The following is a 20173-nucleotide window of genomic DNA, read 5'->3' as shown; positions in this document are numbered from 1 at the left end:
AGCTCCTCACAGTTTACTTTCCCACCTAGATTCTGCCTGACATGATCCTTTCCCCTAAAGTCCAAGTCTTCACCTCCCACCCACAACTGCTGCACTGCCCCTTTAAGCAGTGTAGGCCTTTAAGATCCAAAGCAGCCCACGGATTTCCACCCCCAGAGGGATAGGAATGAGTGGCGAATAGGAGGCAGTAATCCTGCATGGTACTCAGACACAATTCATGGAATTTAGCTGAATCCAAGAGGATAAACTCACCAATCCAAGACTCCCAGGAGGGAGCCACACTCAAAGGGAGTGCGGGTTGGAGATAGGTCTACAACAGGATTCTCCAACCCTGTACCCTTCTGGGAGTAGTGACTTTACCCTAAACTATTCTGCAATACAATTGAGACTCGTGCAATACCTGTAGATAGCTGCAATGTGGCGCTGCAAGCAAAGTTTTCTGAATCATTTTAACTGGATCCCTTATGCCTGATAAGACAGGCCTTTTTATTTCATTCTGGGCATATGGGCATCGATGGCAAGGCTGGCATTTATTATTCATCCCTTGAGAAGGTGGTGGTGGGCCTTCTTCTTGAACCGCTGCAGTCCATGTGGTGAAGTTGCTCCCACAGTGCTGTTAGGTAGGGAGTTCCAGGATTTTGACCCAGCGATGATGAAGGAACGATGATATATGATCAAGTCGGTGTGTGACTTGGAGGGTAGCCTGCAGGTGATGGTGTTCCCAGGCACCAGCTGGTGGAGGTCACTGGTTTAGGAGGTGCTGTTGAAGGAGCCTTAGTGAGTTGCTGCAGTGCATCCTGGAGATAGTCCACACTGTAGCCAAGGTGTGCCGGTGGTGGAGGGAGTGGATGTTTATGGTGGTGGTTGGGCTGCTGATCGAGTGTAAATTGGCTGCCACGGTTCCTACGTTACAACAGAGACCACGCTTCAAAAGTACTTCATTGGCTGTTAAGGACTTTGGGACGTCCTGAGGTTGTGACAGGCGCTATATAAATGCAAGTTCTTTCTTTCTTTCTATCCTGGCCACCACCATCACGAACGCTGATGTCCACCCCAGTAACCCTCGCCCCACCTCTCCCACTGTATCCAAAACCTTTATTTGTGCCGTTGTCTGGCAACTCCTCGAATTTAAAATTCTTTTCTTCAAGTTCAAATCCCTCCATGGTCTCGCCCCTCCTTAACTCAGTAACCTCCTCCATCCCTACAACAACCGCACCCCCCCCCCCGAGATCTCTGTGCTCCTCCTTTTGTGCATTCCCGATTTTCATCACTCCACCATCAGCGAGCATGCCTTCAGCTGCCTAGACCCTAAGCTCTGGAATTCCCTCCCTCTCTGCCTCTCCACCTCTCTCTCCTCCTTTAAGACGCTCCTTAAAACCTACCTCTTTGACCAAGCTTTTGGTCACCTGTCCTAATATCTCCTTATTTGGCTCAATATCAAATTTTGTCTGATAACGCTCCTGTTAAGAACCTTGGAACGTTTTATTACGTTAAAGGCGCTATATTAATGCAAGTTGTCATTTTCACATCCCAGCCTAATTTTTAAAATACCCTCCTCACCAACCTCCCACATTCCACAAACTCCAACTCATCCAAAATGATACTGTCCATATCTTGACGTACACTAAGTCCTGTTCACGCATCATCCCAATCTTTGCCGACCTACGCAGGCTCCCTATCACCCAATTTATCTATTTCAAATCCTGGGGGTCATTTTCATCTTCAGCACTCAGAGGATAATTTGGGATCTTCTCCTTTGGAAATGAAAATTTGACAGGTTCTACAGAGGGCAGAAATCCGCTCTGACAGTTTACAGCTCAGTAATGAAAGTGAAAGTTACCCTCTTTATCTATAACTCCCACCAGGGCCTCACCCTGGCCTACTTCCATCGCCTTATGGCCTGTCCCAATACCTGTAGCCCCATTACTCTACTTCCCTTCACTCCAGAGCTTTCAGCTTTCTCGGCCAATTCTCTGAGACCCCCCCCCTCTCCAAACCCTCTGTCTCACTTGTTCTTTTGTTCCTTTAACCACCTTCTTGCACCCTCTGTCTCCGACTGTGCCTTTGGTCACCTCTCCTAATGCCCCCCACTTACACCCATGTCCGTTTTTCTCCACCGTGGAACATCTTGGTATGTTCTCTATGTTCGTTGCGTTAGTAATATAGGGGAGAAACTGCATGGCTGAATCTGCTCTAGGAACAAGAGGGGAACTGGATGCTGAGCAGCAGTAGCAGAGTTAGGAAAGGGGACTGAAGATATAGTCAAAGAGGTGGGGAGAGGGATGACAAGTTGGGGGGAGGGTTTCAGGAGGGCATTCCAGACAGTGGGGCTGAAACAACTGTAGGTGGAGCCGGGGAAGGAGGGGTGCTTAAGAGGCCAGAGTTGGAGGACTGAAGGACCAAAGGCTGGAGGAGGTGGCTGAGATAGAGTGAGTTGAGGCCACTGGGGGATTTATAAATGAGGATATGAATTTTAAATCCATGGTGTTGGTGTTCAGGAAACCAATAGAGGTTAGTGAGGACCAGTTGATGGGTGAGTGGATTAGTATCATAGTAGTTACAGCACAGGAGGAGGCCATTCGGCCCATCATGCCTGTGCCGGCTCTTTGAAAGAGCTGTCCAATTAGTCCCATTCTCCTGCTCTTTCCCCATAGCCCTGTAATTTTTTTCCTTTCAAGCATATTAGTATGGGACAAGAAGTGAACAGTGCAGTTTTGAATAAATTAGGGTTCACGCAGGGCAGAGCTCGGGAGGCCAATATATTGGAGCATTGAATCTGGAGGAAGCAAAAGCATGGGACCCCCATAGCCCTGGCCTAGAGACTCCAATCGTATCTGCTCCTGACTAGATGTGTCTTTGTGTATCTATTTGTGTAACTTTGTGTCTGGCAGCATGCACACAACCAAGTTTGTGTATGTTTGGTTTTGTGCGTGTACTGGTTAAGAATGGGCCTGAAGATTACAGTGATAATATCATATGAGGTAGATCATCGAACACTGTATGCAGCATGCTACTTCCTGTGCTGCTGGGGCTATGGAGATATTGTCAGTGAGTGGCAGCTGGACAGAGCTCAATAAGGTGGACTGTAATGGTGGATTGATGTCCTGGAGCTATGCTGGATATTTCTGAGAGCTTTTTTCTTCTTTAAAGTTTTACTTGTGATTATTCCTTTCCTTCAGGAGGTTAAACGAGTTGGGTATAGAGCAATTATAATGCAGATTGTAGAGAGTCTATGGAAGGAGCAAGATTGTTTAGTTAAATGATCTATTCCCATCCCATCTGATCCCAACCCATCTCATCCTATCCCACCCTATTGCAACTCATCCCATTCCTTCCCATCCCATCCCATCCCTTCCCACCTCAACCCATCCCTTGCCATTGCAACTCACCTTATTCTATCCCATCCCATTGCAACTCATCACAACTCACCCATCCCATCCCATCCTACTCCATCCCAACTCATCCCATCCCTTCCCATTCTATCCCTTCCCACCCCATCACAACTCATCCAAACCCATTCTATCCCATCCCATCACAACTCATCCCATCCTATCCCATCCCACCCCATCCCAATTCATCTCCCCATCCTATCCCATCCCACCCTATCCCAACTCATCCCATCCCTTCCATTCTCTCCCTTCCCACACCATCTCAACTCATCCCACCCCATCCCATCCCTCCCCACCCCAACTTATCCCATCCTATCCTATCCCACACCATTGCAACTCATCCCATTCCTTCCCATCCTATCCCATCCCATGCCATCGCAACTCATCCCATTTTGATGCACCCAGATATCCAATTAGTCCCAATCCCCATAACTCTGCTCTTGCCCAATAGCCCTGCAATTTTCTCCCCTTCACGTATTTGTTCAATTCCCTTTTGAAAGTCACTATTGAATCTGCTTCCACCACCCTTTCAGGCAGTGCATTCCAGATCATAAAACTTGCATCAGCAGGGATTCTGAGACTGATTAACAGAATACAGTTCTCCTTCTGAGGGAGATTTGCAGTTACAGAACAAGTGAGGCTTGGGTTGGTCACTCGCATCACAAGGGTTAGCTTTGGGGTTAGCGTTAGCATTAGGGTTTAGGGTGAAAGGTAGTGTTTAATGTTAAATTTAGAGATCATTTTATGTTCAGGTTTATGGTTTGGCGTCTTTACTTTTGGGGTGCTTTATTTTATTGTAAGGTGAGAGTTTATTTTCTGAGGAGACTCTGTTCTGGGATGGAGATATTCCACAACACTGGCCATCACATTCCATTTGAAGAGGTCTCACCTCAGCAGGGAGATTTCAGACAGACCCAGCTTCTGAAACAAGGTGTCCTAAATGTGCCTTTGCTTAATCTTAGTTTTTATTAAAAACATCTGCGGTCTCAGGTTGATGTAAAAGATCCCACAGCACTATTGGAAGAAGAGCAGGGGAATTCTCCCAGTGTGCAGTCCAACATTTACCAATCATTCAACACCTAGATGAGCAGAGAGGATTGAAAAGTGACATAAAATAATCTACAAAAGGGTGGGCAACTTAATATAATTTGCATCATCAATTGCATTTCATTCTAATGAATGACCTTGCAAGCCATTTAATCGCACTGTCCCTTTAATAAATGTTATTTTTGAATGAGTCAAAACCAGTGCTGATAGAAATGGGAACCTTGGGTTTAGCACTTTAATCACAGCTGACCTGCGACTCTAAACCGTTGACCTCTTGACTGCATTAGACCCCAGTGTCTGCTGAAATATAGCACTTGGAGAGAGAGAGAACGAGAGAGAGGAGGTTGGAGCGAGAGCTGCAACTTCCTCCTGACTCCGGGCTGGCTGGGCTTTGGGTGTGTGCTCGCTTTTAAAGTGTGATTCATCGAGCCGGGGCTGGACAGGCCACCCGGCTCCGGCAGAGAGGTTTTCAGCCTGGGCTCCTGCATCTCTTCCCCTCCGATGCTTTTCCCTGATGGTGTGATCGAGTGGATCCCGGCTGCTGTTGGACCTGGTTCGATCTCTTGTACTTGGAGTCACCATGAGCTGCTGGCTTCTCCTGCCTCTGCTGGTCAGCACCGTGTCCATCGCGGGAACTTGGACAGTGTAAGGACCAGTCTCTTCTCATCTCGACCCAGCTCCCTTCCAGTGGAGCTCAGTCACTCTGACAACTCACTCTTTGCCTCAACTGTTAAAACCACATTTTCTCTACTGCTTCCGGGGCTGCTTTATCAATCTCCAGAGCCTCCTAACCTTTTCTCACTCTCTGAACCTCCACTTTTGGAATGATTTATACTCTCCCCTTCCCAATGCTCATCTCACTCATCCTAAGGTCCAGAGAGGAGACCCGCCTGAGTCCTCAAACTTAACAACTTTCATTCCATTCTTTTCAGTCACTTTAGAGATTCTATAAAGAGAAAACGATTCAGATTAATTGCAGATTAATTTATGCTGATCTCTGTTTGATTTTGATGTTCAGAATTATTTATTCAGTTGGTTAATGGTTTGTGGGATGGGGAGTGAAAGGACTCCCTGACTAACTTTCTGGTACTATTTAAGTGAGTTGCGGACGTTTAGACTCTGAAATTCATTCCTCCTGGATTTGGCCTTAATACTGTAATTTAAAGGGGCACCATCCCCTTGAAATGAAAAAAGATTTTCTGCTCATTCTCAAACACACAATCTAAGTAATGGCAAAATGTCTCATTGTATTACTTGCACACAGTGTAGTCAGCGTTCCCAGCTCCCCTACGTGAAAAAAAATGAAGTATTTTGTCTGTGGTGAATTATTTATTGGATTCTTTCTTGATGGTTCAAGCACACACAGGGTTAAAATTGGTTAGTGCCAGCTGTTTCTGTAGGCTGCAGTGACTATGCATCCTAATCTAGCTGATACACTTATCTCAGAACAAGGCAGAGGCGATGTTTAGTTCAGGAAAGCCTTGATCGGAGTGCGTTGATTGTTGCCAATGTCTTTGGATGGGGACCCATCTCACAAATCATTTCAAAGCCTTTGGAACAGGACCCGGGAAGGAGTCAAGCCATTCCATTCGATTCTAAGCATTTTTTTTTTGTCTGCTGTTTTGTGGGCGCTTTGATTGTGCAGTTTTTAAAAATTCCTTTTGTTCTGGGATAACGTCAAAGAAATCTGAAGCTGTATGTTTGTCGTATTGTGACCATGTAACTGTCAGTCTGAAGCCAGTGGCGATAAGGCTCGATCGAAGGCCTGGCTATAGCAGATAGCCAGCTTAGAAACATATTTCCTGCTAAGCGTTGGCATACGGGAAGCGTTTATGTTGTTTTGGTTCCAAAGAGAATAGTGGAGTTTGTATTGACTGTAAATCTGCTGTTTGTGTTCGATGCAGTTCGTTTATCAGGGTGATGTTCAATAAACATGTCTAGTGGCTTACAGCTTGAGCTGCAGTCTGATAGAATGTACCTTCTTCCGCCTGTCGAAGATGAGGAGATTGCATGATCACATGTGACACATCCCAGTAAGCTGGAGTACCAGAGGATCTGGAAGCAAAGGCACACTCCGGCTCGTAGGGGACACAAGGTCCGCTTAAAGGAGAGGCCTGTGTCCGAGTGTGGCACCAAGGGGCCCTAGTAAAATTGAAGTCAATGAGAATCAGGAGGAAAACTCTCCAGTGGCTGGAGTCATGCCTAGCACAAAGGAAGATGGTAGTGGTTGTTGGAGGCCAATCATCTCAGCCCCAGGACACTGCTGCAGGAGTTCCTTAGGGCAGTGTCCTAGGCCCAACCATCTTCAGCTGCTTCATCAATGACCTTCCCTCCATCAGAAGGTCAGAAATGGGGATGTTCGCTGATGATTGCACAGTGTTCAGTTCCATTCGCAACCCCTCAGATAACAAAGCAGTCCGTGCCCGCGTGCAGCAAGACCTGGACAACATTCAGGCTTGGGCTGATAAGTGGCAAGTAACATTCACGCTGGACAAGTGCCAGGCAATGACCATTTCCAACAAGAGAGAGTTTAACCACCTCCCCATGACATTCAACGGCTTTACCATCGTTGAATCCCCCATCATCAACATCCTGGGGGTCACCATTGATCAGAAACTTAACTGGACCAGCCACATAAATACTGTGGCTACGAGAGCAGGTCAGAGGCTGGGTATTCTGCAGCGAGTGACTCACCTCCTGACTCCCCAAAGCTTTTCCACCATCTACAAGGCACAAGTCAGGAGTGTGATGGAATACTCTCCACTTGCCTGGATGAGTGCAGCTCCAAAAACACTCAAGAAGCTCAACACCATCCAGGACAAAGAAGTCCGCTTGATTGGCACGCCATCCACCACCCTAAACATTCACTCCCTTCACCACCGGTGCACCGTGGCTGCAGTGTGTACCATCCACAGGATGCACTGCCGCAACTTGCCAAGACTTCTTTAACAGCACCTCACAAACCCGCGACCTCTACCACCTAGAAGGACTAGAGCAGCAGGCACATGGGAACAGCACCACCTGCACGTTCCCCTCCAAGTCACACACCATCCCGACTTGGAAATATATCACCGTCCCTTCATGGTCGCTGGGTCAAAATTCTGGAACTCCCTGCCTAACAGCACTGTGGGAGAACCATCACCACACGGACTGCAGCGGTTCAAGAAGGCGGCTCACCACCACCTTCTCAAGGGCAATTAGGGGTGGGCAATAAATGCTGGTCTCGCCAGCGACGCCCACATCCCATGAACAAATAAAAAAAAACACTGAACCCAAGGAAATATCTAGCGAAAAATCTCAAAACATAGCACTTCACCAAACCAAGGAGGGATGGTTTGTCAGATATGTTAATCATGACGACAGTGCCACTTTAAAAATGCTTTGCAAGTATGTAAATAAGCTACCCAAGGGATTTTCTATCATTAGGCCGGGCTCCTGTAGAAAGCGAGACTGTGGGGGGTGATTTCAACCCAACTCGCCGGGCGGGAAACCCATGGGATTGGGTGGAGCTTCGGTTTTACACCCCGCCCAATATTGACTTCAGTGGAGAGTAAAATCAGGCGGGATGTGAAACCAACATTGCACCCGATCCCGTCAGTTTCCCGACGGGCAGGTAAGGTTAAAATTGTCCCCCCTGTGAGATTACTCCAGAGAGGCACACGTCTGTATTAGGAGCGCCAACTCATGACTTCCTTCCAGCTTCTGGAACTAGAGTATGTTTATGGAATGGTTAAGAGAAAACACCCTCGAGGCAGAGGGCAAGTATCTCCCAGGGTATGAACTGTTCCGGGGAATGTTGATGTCAGTCCCTATGGAAACAGAACGCTGACTGGTTGAGCAGGCATTCTCACCCACTGCTCGCACTCTCCGTTCTTTGGGGGCTAAGTGAGTATGTCGGATCGGTGAGGAGTGGGGTGACCCTTTATAAACCACACTCAGACCAACCTCTCACTCGTGGCCTCCTATTCCTGTGACTGAGCGATGCTCCATAAGCATCAGCAAGTTTTCAATTTGAAAGAACAATGTTTGAAATTTTTAGAGGCAGAAAATAAAAATTGGAATAAATGAACCCGGTTCAGTGGATCTCTTCAGACCTTGTGAGAAAAGTTCCATCAAAATAATCCCTTCTTTCTGGAGTGTACTGAACCGAACATTTATTCATTTAATTACATGAGCAGATTTAGATGCAGTCAGCCTCTTCTCTTCACTTCAGCTCCTCGCTGGTTCAGGCCATGTAGCCCTGTGAGTGATTTAACCATAGGAACAAAGAAGGGCCCGTGTTGGATCCCAGGCCTGAGTTAATTGATCGTCGCTATGACAACAGTAGGGGTGTTACAGTTGACTTCAATGCCCCCAGAAGAGGGAGGAAAAGAAATTAGCCAAAGTCCCCCCTCCTGATCCCTATCGAATGACTCCTGCTGGAAGTGAGAGGACATCAGGTGAGGGCAGAGTCTATGTTGGCAACACTCTCGCCTCTGAGTTACAAGGTCGTGGGTTCAAGTTCCACCTCCAGAGATTTGAGCCCATAATCTAGGCTGACGCTCCAGTGCAGTACTGAGGGAGTGCTGCACTGCCGTCTTTCAGATGAGATGTTAAACCGAGGCCCCGTCTGCCCTCTCAGTTGGGCGTTAAAGATCCCAAGGCACTATTTCGAAGAAGAGCAGGGGAGTTCTCCCCGGTGGTCTGGCCAATATTTATCCCTCAACCACAATCACTGAAAAAACAGATTATCTGGCCATTATCACATTGCTATTCGTGGGAGCTTGCTGTGCGCAAATTGGCTGCTACGTTTCCTACCTTACACCAGTGAGTACACTTCAAAAAAGCACTTCATCGGCTGTATAGAGCTTAGGGAGGTCCTGAGCTCATGAAAGTTGCTATAGAAATGCAGGTCTTTCTTTTATGAGACGAGGACAGAGTTCGGCTTGTCTGTGATATCCCCGAGTGTCGAATAGCCTGACGACACTGACCGTCATGAAGAGGGCCAACTCGGCTGAGGTACTGGAGGCATCTGGTGCCCGTTTACTGTACGCCAACTTGAGTCGGTGCTTTCAGAAGAGGAGGGATTAAACAGTTGGAGGGGTGTGGGGAAAGTACAATGATGGTGGAGTCACGGTCTACCGTAAAAGCATAAAGAAATACGCGGACAAGAAATAAAGAGGGATCCCACTTTTGGGCGGTTTTGTGCACTGATTGAAGGCAAGAGTGGGGTGAAATTGAATCACTCGGCCTGGGTACTGCCTCAGATCTCCTCGGTCTCACTCACTGTCCAAAGGAGGCGGCGATGGAGGCCTGGGAACAGGATTGTCACGGCAACCGTGTCAGGAGGACAAAAGAACAGGGAACATTAAATTATCTAAGGAAAAAAAAAATTGATAATGCTGCACAAATTTTAGCGATTTCAAACTGCACAGCAACCGATTCGGGCGAATCAGCAGACAGATCAATAATTCTAACAGACTTTGTGAGAATCATTTAACACAATGGCGTCAGGGGTGTAGCTGCCATTAAGGCTGATGTGGTTGGTTCAGTATGTAATAAAAGCCATTACTCCGTCTCGTCACTGTGGAATGTAGATGTACCTGTCCAGGCCCCGAAAGGGACAGGACTGTCTGGGCAACATGTCCCCTGAGATTCTGCACTGTATCTATAAATAGATGAGGGCCCGACAGAACCAGTGGCTCAGCAATGCCATCCCAGCTGATCATGTGACAGACGTAGAAAGGCATGGTTTAATCAGGGATAGTCAGCATGGATTTGTTCAGGGAAGGTCATGCCTTACAAATCTGATTGAATTCTTTGAGGAAGTGACAAGGAGGATTGATGAAGGTAGTGCAGTGGATGTTGTCTACATGGATTTTAGTAAGGCATTTGACAAGGTCCCACATGGCAGACTGGTCAGAAAGGTAAAAGCCCATGGGATACAGGGAAATGTGGCGAATTGGATCCAAAATTGGCTCAGTAACAGGAAACAAAGGGTAGAAGTCGATGGATGTCTTTGCGAATGGCAATCCGTTTCCAGTGGTGTGCCACAGGGCTCAGTGTTGGGCCCCTTGCTGTTTGTGGTATATATTAATGATTTGGACTTGAATGTAGGGGGCACGATTGGCAAATTTGCAGACGATACAAAAATTGGCCGTGTAATTGACAGTGAAGACGATAGCTGTAGTCTCCAAGAAGATATCAATTGGTTTTTGGAGTGGGCGGAAAAGTGGCAAATGGAGTTCAACCCGGAGAAGTGTGAGGTAATGCACTTAGGGAGGGCAAACAGTAAAAGGGAATACGCAGTAAACGGGAATATATTGAGGGGTAGAGGAAGTGAGAGACCTTGGAGTGCATGTGCACAGGTCCCTGAAGGTGGCAGTACAGGTAGATAAGGTTGTGAAGAAGGCAAACGGAATGCTCTCCGTTATTAGCTGAGGTATAGAATACAAAAGCAGGGATGTAATGATGGAACTGTATAAAACGCTGGTAAGGCCACAGCTGGAGTATTGTGCGCAGTTCTGGTCACCACATTACAGGAAGGACGTAATTGCTCTGGAGAGAGTGCAGAGAAGATTTACAAGAATGTTGCCAGGGCTTGAAAATTGCAGCTACAAGGAGAGATTGGAAAGGCTGGGGTTGTTTACCTTGGAGCAAAGGAGGCTGAGGGGAGACTTGATTGAGGTGTACAAAATTATGAGGGGCCCAGATAGAGTAGACAGGAAGTACCTGTTTCCCCTAGCGGAGAGTTCAAGAACTAGAGGACATAGATTTAAGCTGATTGGCGGAAGGATTAGAGGGGACACGAGGAAAAACTTTTTTACCCAGAGGGTGGTGGGTGTATGGAATTCACTGCCTGAATTGGTGGTGGAGGCAGGGACCCTCAACTCTTTTAAAAAGTACCTGGACCTGCACCTAAAGTGCTGTAAGCTGCAGGGCTACAGACCGGGTGCTGGAAGGTGGGATTAGAATGGGCACCTGGTTGTTCTTCGAGCCGGCACGGACACGATGGGCCGAATGGCCCCCTTCTGTGCTGTATGGTTCTACGTATAATTAAAATGATTTTTTAATTTAAAATGAGATTATCTGAAACCGGTTTGGGTATAGTGGTACTGAGAATCGGGTTCAGGAGTCATTTACAGCCTCTTCCCATTCACATACGGACCCAAGTAATGTACTGCTCCTCAGGCCACTGGGCCCCTGTGCACTGCCGGCCTGGTGAGGGACGTTGCCCAAACAGAGATTCTCTCTTTACTTTTCTTGCTTTCAGTTAAAGGAGAGGCAATGTTATCAGGAAACACAGCTATTCCAGCCTGCAAACAACAAGTGAAAATGTTTAAAATCTCATCCTTGTGTTTAAATCCCGGGGTGACCTCACTCCTCCTCTTTCAACTGTAGAAATCCCCCAAAATCTCTGTTCCTCTTGTGCGTCCCTCTTCGCCCTGTCATTGGTGGCCTTGTCCAGGCTCCAGGCTCTGGAATTTCCTCCCTAAAAGCATTTCTCTGTGTCCCTCTGCACCTTTAAGACACGCCTTAAAACCTACCTCTTTGACGAAGCTTTTGGTCGCCTCCTCTCCCCACCCCCCCAAATTTTATTCTTCGTTGAGTTGGTATCTGTTTCTCTTTATGCCTCTGTGAAGCACCCTGTAATGTTTTTCTGCATTAAAGGCATTATATAAATGCAAGAAGAAAGAAAGAAACAACTTGCATTTATATAACTCCTTCATGAGCTCAGGACATCCCAAAGCATTTTACAACCAATGAAGTACTTTTTGAAGTGTAGTCACTGTAGTAATGTAGTAAACACAGCATTCAATTTGCACACAGCAAGGTCCCACAAACAGTAATGTGATAATGACCAGATAATCTGTTTTTAGTGATAAATGTTGGCCAGGATACCAAGGATAACTCCCCTGCTCTTCTTTGGAATAGTGCCATGGGATCTTAACGTCCACCTGAGAGAGTAGAAGGGGCCTCGGTTTAGCGTTTCATCTGAAGGACGGCACCTCTGAAAGTGCAGCATTACACTGGGAGTGTCAGTCTAGATTATGTGCTCAAGTCCCTATAGTGGGACCTAAACCCAAATCCTAGAGTGGGACTTGAATCCACAACCTTCTGACTCAGAGGTGAGAGTGCTACCAATGAGCACAGCTGACCGGGCCTGATTAAAATGGAGATGGATTGAAAAACACATTCGATCCTAATAGTTTACATGTTTTTCTCTTTCTGCCTCCATTTTGCAACTGCCCACAATGTCATGATTAAATTCAAGAGCTCACTGCATGGGGAAATCGTAGGCCCAGGCTTGCAACGCATCAGTGTGAGGTGCTGTGTGTTGCTTTATTCTTGACAGTGGCCCATTGGCAGAACTGTGGGCAGAAAGTCAGTGAGTGACACTGGTGTAAACCTTGGCAGTGGATGTGATGTTTGGTGCCATAAGAATCTTGTGTGTTGGCCAAAATGGTGAACTTTCTGCTGAGGGAAATGAGCCCATCAGAGAACTCAGCAGTTCATGGACTCTGTCCCTTTAAGAATCAACCACTCCCTTGTTTTTGTCACATATTTCACATCAACTAAATGGAAATTATTTCCTGCATACTCCTTCTCTGTTTTCCTTCATTCTGTCCCTAACTTTCTTGCTGCCTAGTTTTTTGGTCTTTGAATCCCTTTTTAATCAGTATGAAGTGAATTGCTATGAAAGGCGTAGGTCAGAAGGGTAATTGTGCATGTTACAAAAACACTGGCCTTTTATCTACAGGATAAGGACAAGCTCACAACAAGTTGGCCAATTCGTGCCACTGACACTTTATAACAGATTCCTATTTGTTTTCATTCCTCATCCTAGTTAGGCCTGAAGAAGCCCAAACTGAGATGCCCTGGTTTGGTTGTGTCACTGTATCTGTTAACACTGTAAGGCCTGAGCTAGGGTTGCCAATCCTCCAGGATTGCCCTGGAGTCTCCAGGAATTAAATACTAATCTGCGAGTAACCCGGGAGAAAAACCATAGGGGCAATAAAAAAAATTGTGGGCTTTTAAAAATTTTCTTTGAACACTTTTGTTTACTAGTTATAAAAATATTGGAGATGGGGAGAAAAAGGCTGTTTGACCGACAGTCAAGAATCATCCAATCGTGTAATGAAGAGTCTATTCGCTTTCCAATTGGCGTAGGAACATGTCGAACGACCAATGGCGGGAGTGTAGGGGCGGGGCGGTCGGAGGTAGGAGGTCATGCGATGACACCTCCAGGATTACGTCCAACCAGAGTTGGCGACCCCTAGACTGAGTAGAGTCCTAATTACACTGCCCCGTACATCCATGTCTGTGAGCTCGGAACTGGATGGCCTGTTGTATGACTGAGCGACACGTTCGCTACATTTAGATTTGTGTTTTATGACATGGAACTAAGGGTTTCAATTAATTTTCAAGCAAACTCAAGCTTTTGTCCCACTGCCCCCAGTCTGCCTGTCACACAAAATGTGAGAAAACTATTCACGACTGGCCAATGTTTGTCTGTCCATCACTGTGTCTGTACCAGTGAGATATTTGGACAAGGTGGGGACAGCATGGTACAGCAGAGTGAGCTGGTTATGGGAGTGTAGAACTGTAGAACTGGCCCCTTGTGGATGGGTTCATGAAACTAAAATAAATGGAGCTATTTTGCTAGCGAGCAGGACATAGAATTCAGATTTATCTGATTAATATGACCTAAAATGACAATAATTAATATATATGGATATGTATTTATGAGGTAAGAAGAGGAAGAAAGAAATAAAGCAGAAGAGAGAGGGAACGAGAGAGACAATGGAACAGAAAATGGTTGAAACCGAGAGTGAGCAGCATGGATAGAAAGTTAAATAAACAGAGATAGAGGGAGGGAGAAAGAGAGAGAGGAACAAAGATAGGAAGATTGAGAAAGACAGAGGGAAACAGGGACAGAGAAACAGGGAAGAGAGAGAAAAACAGAGAGGGGGAATAAACAGTAAGAAACAAAGTTAATTAGATTCCCCCTCAAACACGGGGATGGATGCTGCCAAAATGTAGTTTTCACTTGCTGGAGCTCCCTGCCGCTGGGCTGGTCTTTTGCCAAAGCATTGCTGTTCTACTTTAAATATTTTCCTGAGCACTGACTGCTGCCAAAAGCTAAGGACAACCACAATAAGTGTGGTAACATTGCGTGTGTGGGGCCCCATTTAAAAACGCCAACAATTTGCATTGATAAAGCGCCTTTAATGTCCCAAGGTGCTTAAAAACGAATTTATGCTGCCACTTTAAGGATTGATTATTCAGTCAATTTAAAATGAGTTATAAATATATACAGAGGGGGAAACGGCATTGGAATAAACACCTGTTCAAAAAGAGAACCAGACGAGCATTCAATTAGGAATGAAAGACACTTTTAAGCTCCAGTGTATCTAAGTGAAAACGGAAGCTTTGTGCGTTGCTTCACTCACTGTATGTTTTAATAAGGGAGTTCATGGTCATTGCATCAGTAACTGGAACAAGATATATTTACAGCACATTAATGACCGAATGGCCCCACAGCTAGTCAAACATTACAGAGAGCAGCGGTTTGAAAAGATAGTTGCAGGCAGGCATGGCAATGAGACATTTTATATCACTAGATAATAATGAATGAGGAAGGTCATTCCACCTGTCTTAATTCATCCAGAATGACCCTCAAATTCCCCCATTGCAGCTCTTAAATGAATCCAGGGGTCTCTCCACTGTCAACAACAGCAACAGCTTGCATTTATTTAGCGCCTTTAACACAGTAAAATGTCCCCAGGCACTTCACAGGAGCGTTATCAGATCAAATTTGACACCGAGCCACATAACTGTTTTCAGTCTGAATTAAAATATGTTTCAAAATCAGCAACATAGAGATTTAGCAGATGTTGTCATCTAATCCTTTCTGTTATAGTTTTGTAGCAAAGAAAGAAGAAAGACTTGCATTTATATAGCGCCTTTCACAACCTCAGGACGTCCCAAAATGCTTTACAGCCAATGAAGTACTTTTGAAGTGTAGTCATTGTTGTAATGTAGGAAACGCAGCAGCAGATTAGCGCACAGCAAGATCCCACAAACAGCGATGGGCTAATGGCCAGATTGCTTTCTGTTTCCCTTCTCGTGTTTGATCAGGTATCTACTAAAATTTGCTTTCACAGCCACATCTCTTTCCTCAGCAACTGTCTCCGGCTCCAACTTATTCCACGTGGATTCCAACTTAAATTCCACCCGTGATTACAGATATCTCCATGATATTCAGCGTTCCTCGAACCACTGCTCTTGCCGCTTCCTGAGATCCACGCTCATCGCCCTGCGCTGCCACATGCCCGCCCTCGCCCTCTCTCTCCAGCAGCACCGACTCACTCTATTTCAGAGCTGTCCTAGTCGGCAGTTCCATTTCATCCTTTGCCTCATTCGGCACTTTAACAAAAAACTTTTTTCTTACTTTCAGATGTCAGGGACCACAAGCTTCAACAACCCTTAGATACCAACGCCCCTCCCGATCCTTCTTCCCCTTCACTTTCCTCTGACCCCATCCCTCCTTCCAATCTCACCCTTTGTCTTGTGTTCACTATCCCCTCTGACCTTCCCCTCTCTGACCTCGAATGATCAGTCCTCAGCAAAGGCCTCAGCTTCATCCCCTTACGCCCCCACCTCAATGAATTTCGAGCTCGACACAATGCTGAGCTCCTCTTTCCATCGCCTTCACCCCCGCGCCCAATGCTTTGGCCAGTAGACGTCCCCCTGCACAGCAGACCCTTTCTCCCGCCTTCAGAATTCCCGTTCCACCTGGACCCCTCCCTTGGGCCTCTTACCCTCTTGATCTTTTCATTGCGAACTGCCGGTGTGACATCGGCCTTCTCAATTTCTCTATTCCCCTCATTCACTCTAACCTACCTCCCTCTGAACTTGCACCACTCCGTTATCTCAGGGTCCAAACCTGACATTGTCATTAAACTTGCTGACAAGAGCGGCACTGTTTGTTGTTTGGTGAACAGACCTCTCCCTTGCAGAGGCTGAACGCCAACTCTCCGACACCTCCTCCTACCTCCCCCTGGACCATGACCCCACCACCAAATATCAAGCCATAGTTTCCCAGACCATCACTGACCTCATCTCCTGTGGAGATCTTCCCTCCACGGCCTTCAACCTCATAGTCCCCAACCCCGCACAGCCTGCTTCTACCTCCTTCCCAAGGTCCACAAACAGGACTGCCCTGGGAGACCGATCGTTTCAGCCTGTTCTTGCCCCACGGAACTTATTTCTTCCTATCTCAACTCTTTTTTCTCCCCTTATCCAGTCTCTTCCGACCTACATCCGCGACTCTTCCAATGCCCTCCGCCACTTCAACAGTTTTCAGTTTCCCGGCTCTAACCGTCTCCTTTTCACCCTGGACGTCCAGTCCCTCTACACCTCCATCCCCCACCAGGATGGCCTCCACTTCTTCCTTGAACGGAGGCCCAACCAGTTCCAATCCACCATCACCCTCCTCCGCCTGGTTGAACTTGTTCTTACATTAAACAGCTTATCCTTTGACGCCACTCACTTCCTCCAAATAAAAGTTGTCACTAAGGGACCCGTATGGGTCCCAGCCATGCCTGCCTTTTTGTGGGATACGTGGAACATTCTTTGTTCCAGTCCTACTCAGGTCCCCTCCCTCACCTCTTTTTCCAGTACATTGACGATTGCATCGGTGCCGTTTCCTGCTCTCGCCACGAACTGGAAAATTTAATCAACTTTGCTTCCAATTTTCACCTTTCCCTCACCTTCACATGGTCCATCTCTGACTCTTCCCTTCCTTGACTTCTCTATCTCCATTTCTGGGGATAGGCTGTCAACCAATATCTGCTTTAAGTCCACCAACTCCCATAGCTACCTTGATTACCCCTCCTCCCACTCCGCTTCCTGTAAGGACTCTATTCCATTCTCCCAGTTTCTCCATCTCCGTCACATCTGTTCTGACAATGCCACCTTCCACACTAGTACGTTCAATATGTGTTCCTTTTTCTTCAACCGAGGATTCTCCTCCATTGTAGTTGACAGAGCCCTCGACCGTGTCCAGCCCATTTTCCACACTTCTGTCCTCACTCCACCCTCTCCCTCCCTCCCAGAACCACAATAGGGTCCCCCTTGTCCTCACCTTCCACCCCACCAGCCTCCACATTCAACAGATCATCCTCCACCATTTCTGCCACCTCCAGCATGATCCCACCACCAAACACATCATCCCTCCCCTCCCCTTTCAGCATTCCGAAGGGACCATTCCCTCCGCGACACCCTGGTCCACTCTTCCATCACCCCCAACGCTCTCCTTTCATTGCATCTTCCCATGCGAGCGCAGGAGATGCAACACCTGCCCTTTCACCCCCTCCCTTCCCACCATCCAGGGCCCCAAACACTCCTTCCAGGTGAAACAGCGATTTATTCGTAGTTCTTTCAAGTTAGTATATTGTATTCACTGCACACATTGCGGTCTCCTCTACATTGGGGAGATCAAACGCAGACTGGGTGATCGCTTGGCTGAACACCTCCGCTCTGTCCACAACCGTGACCCTGACCTTCCAGTCGTTTGCCATTTTAATTCCCTGTCCCAATCCCACTCTGACCTCTCTGTCCTCGGCCTCTTACACTGTTCCAATGAAGCTCAATGGAAGCTCGAGAAACAGCACCTCATCTTTCGATTAACACTTTACAACCTGCTGGACTCAATATTGATTTCAATAACTTCAGATCATAACCACTGCTTCCATTTTTTTCAGACAGCAAGTGCTGGTAATGGTTCTGATATTGCCATTTACAGCTCCTCTAGACCCATCTTTTGTTTCTTTACTTGTCCCATTACCACCCTCCTGGCCTTGCACCATCCTCCCTTTTATCATTTAATCACTCCTGCCCTCCACCCTATCAGAGACCTTCCCTTTTGTTCTTTCCTCCTCTTCTTTCCCTGACTCTGACTCTTAAACACTGTTAAACCTTTAACTTCTTCCTGTTCTGACCAAAGGTCATCGACCTGAAACGTTAATCCTGTTTCTTTCTCCACAGATGCTGCCTGACTTGCTGAGTATTTCCAGCATTTTCTGTTTTTATTTCCGATTTCCAGCATCCTCAGTATTTTGCTTTTAATGGCCAGATCATCTGTTGGTTGAGGGATAAATATTGGCCAGGACACTGGGGAGAACTCCCCTGCTCTTCTTCGAAATAGTGCCATGGGATCTTTTACATCCACCTGAGAGGGCAGACAGGGCTTCGGTTTAATGTCTCACCTGAAAGACGGCACCTCCGACAGTGCGGCACTCCCTCAGTACTGCACTGGAGTGTCTGCCTAGATTTTGTGCTTAAGTCGCTTTAGTGGGGCCTAAATCCAAATCCTCCTGACTCAGAGATGAAAGTCCTCCCAACTGAGCCATGGCCGACACTTGTCCAACCTTTCTGTTTTTCGACGCAGTGCTTACTCTGCTATTTACTCTGATGCGTGCCAGAGGATTATAGTCCAGTAAAAATAGGTTTTTAAATCTTTGTCTCAGCTGATGCTATTCGAGCACTGGCTTCAGCATCTGCATCTTGAAATCTAATATTGTGAATGTTTTTTAAACAAGATACCATATTATGCACAATCGGAAAGGAGAGTCATACCTGACTAAAATTAACAAAAATACCCCACATAGTGAGGACGTAGCACTTTTAATGTAGTAAAACTTCCCGAGGCGCTTCACAGGAGCGTTATCAAACAAAATGTGACACTATAGCCACATAAAGAGATATTAGGACAGGTGACCAAAAGATTGGTCAAAGAGGTAGCTTTTAAGGAGTGTCTTAAAGGAGGAGAGAGGGGGTGTAGAGAGGCGGAAAGGTTTAGGGAGGGAATTCCAGAGCTTGGGGCCTAGACTGCTAAAGGCATAACCAGCAACGTTGGAGCGAAGGAAATCGGGGATGTGCAAGATGCCAGAATTGGAACGCAGAGATCTCGGAGGGTTGTAGGGCTGGAGGAGATTACAGAGATTGGGAGGGGTGAGGCCATGGAGAGATTTGAACATGAGGATGAGAATTTTACCGGACCGGGAGCCAATGTTGGTCAGTGAGCACTGGGGTGATGGGTGAATGGGACTTGGTGCGAGCTAGGATACGGGCAGCAGAGTTTTGGATGAGCTGAAGTTTACAGAGAGTTCAAGGTGGGAGGCTGACCAGGACAGCATTGGAATAGTCGAGTCTGGAGATAGCAAAAGCATTGTTGAGGGTTTCAGCAGCAGATAGGCTGAGGGGGGGCGGAGACGGGCGATGTTACGGAGGTGGAAGTAGGTGGTTTTGGTGATGGAGCGGACATGGGGTTGGAACTTGCATCAATATAGTGCCTTTCACAAATCACAATTTGATAAATGACCAGATAATCTATTTTAGTGGTATTGGTTGAGGGATAAATATTGGCCAGGACACTGGGGAGAACTCACCTGTTCATCTTCAAATATTGTAAACAATTTTACAACACCAAGTTATAGTCCAGCAATTTTATTTTAAATTCACAAGCTTTCGGAGATTTTCTCCTTCCTCAGGCAAATGTTTCAAGATCTCCTTGAAGCCTACGCATTTATACATATTGAACAATACATGGTGTTTACAGACTGCCCCTGCAACTGCCCGTTGCCAAGGCAATCACCGTGTTCAGACAGAGAGGTGTTACCTGCAGAACCTCCGAATACACATTCAACAAAAAAACAAACAGGGAAAAAAAACAGAGAAAAAAAAACACAGAG

The 20173-nt window shown here is 46.7% G+C and overlaps 1 protein-coding gene across 1 annotated transcript in view; it reads left to right on the top strand.

Moving 5' to 3' along the window:
• The first annotated feature begins 4656 nt into the window (after nucleotides 1–4656).
• Nucleotides 4657–20173, top strand: part of si:dkey-228d14.5 (uncharacterized protein LOC796266 homolog) — a 53379-nt gene continuing 37862 nt past the window's right edge. Inside the window, exon 1 of the mRNA XM_067972659.1 lies at nucleotides 4657–5081. Coding sequence (XP_067828760.1) covers nucleotides 5017–5081 — 65 coding nt within the window. The 5' untranslated portion in view covers nucleotides 4657–5016. The remainder of the gene's footprint in view (nucleotides 5082–20173) is intronic.

The sequence above is a fragment of the Heptranchias perlo genome, chromosome 36 (genome assembly GCF_035084215.1).
Source record: "Heptranchias perlo isolate sHepPer1 chromosome 36, sHepPer1.hap1, whole genome shotgun sequence".
NCBI classification, from domain to species: domain Eukaryota; kingdom Metazoa; phylum Chordata; class Chondrichthyes; order Hexanchiformes; family Hexanchidae; genus Heptranchias; species Heptranchias perlo.
The sequence above is the reverse complement of the archived record's forward strand: the minus strand, read 5'-3'. Positions and strand labels throughout refer to the sequence as shown.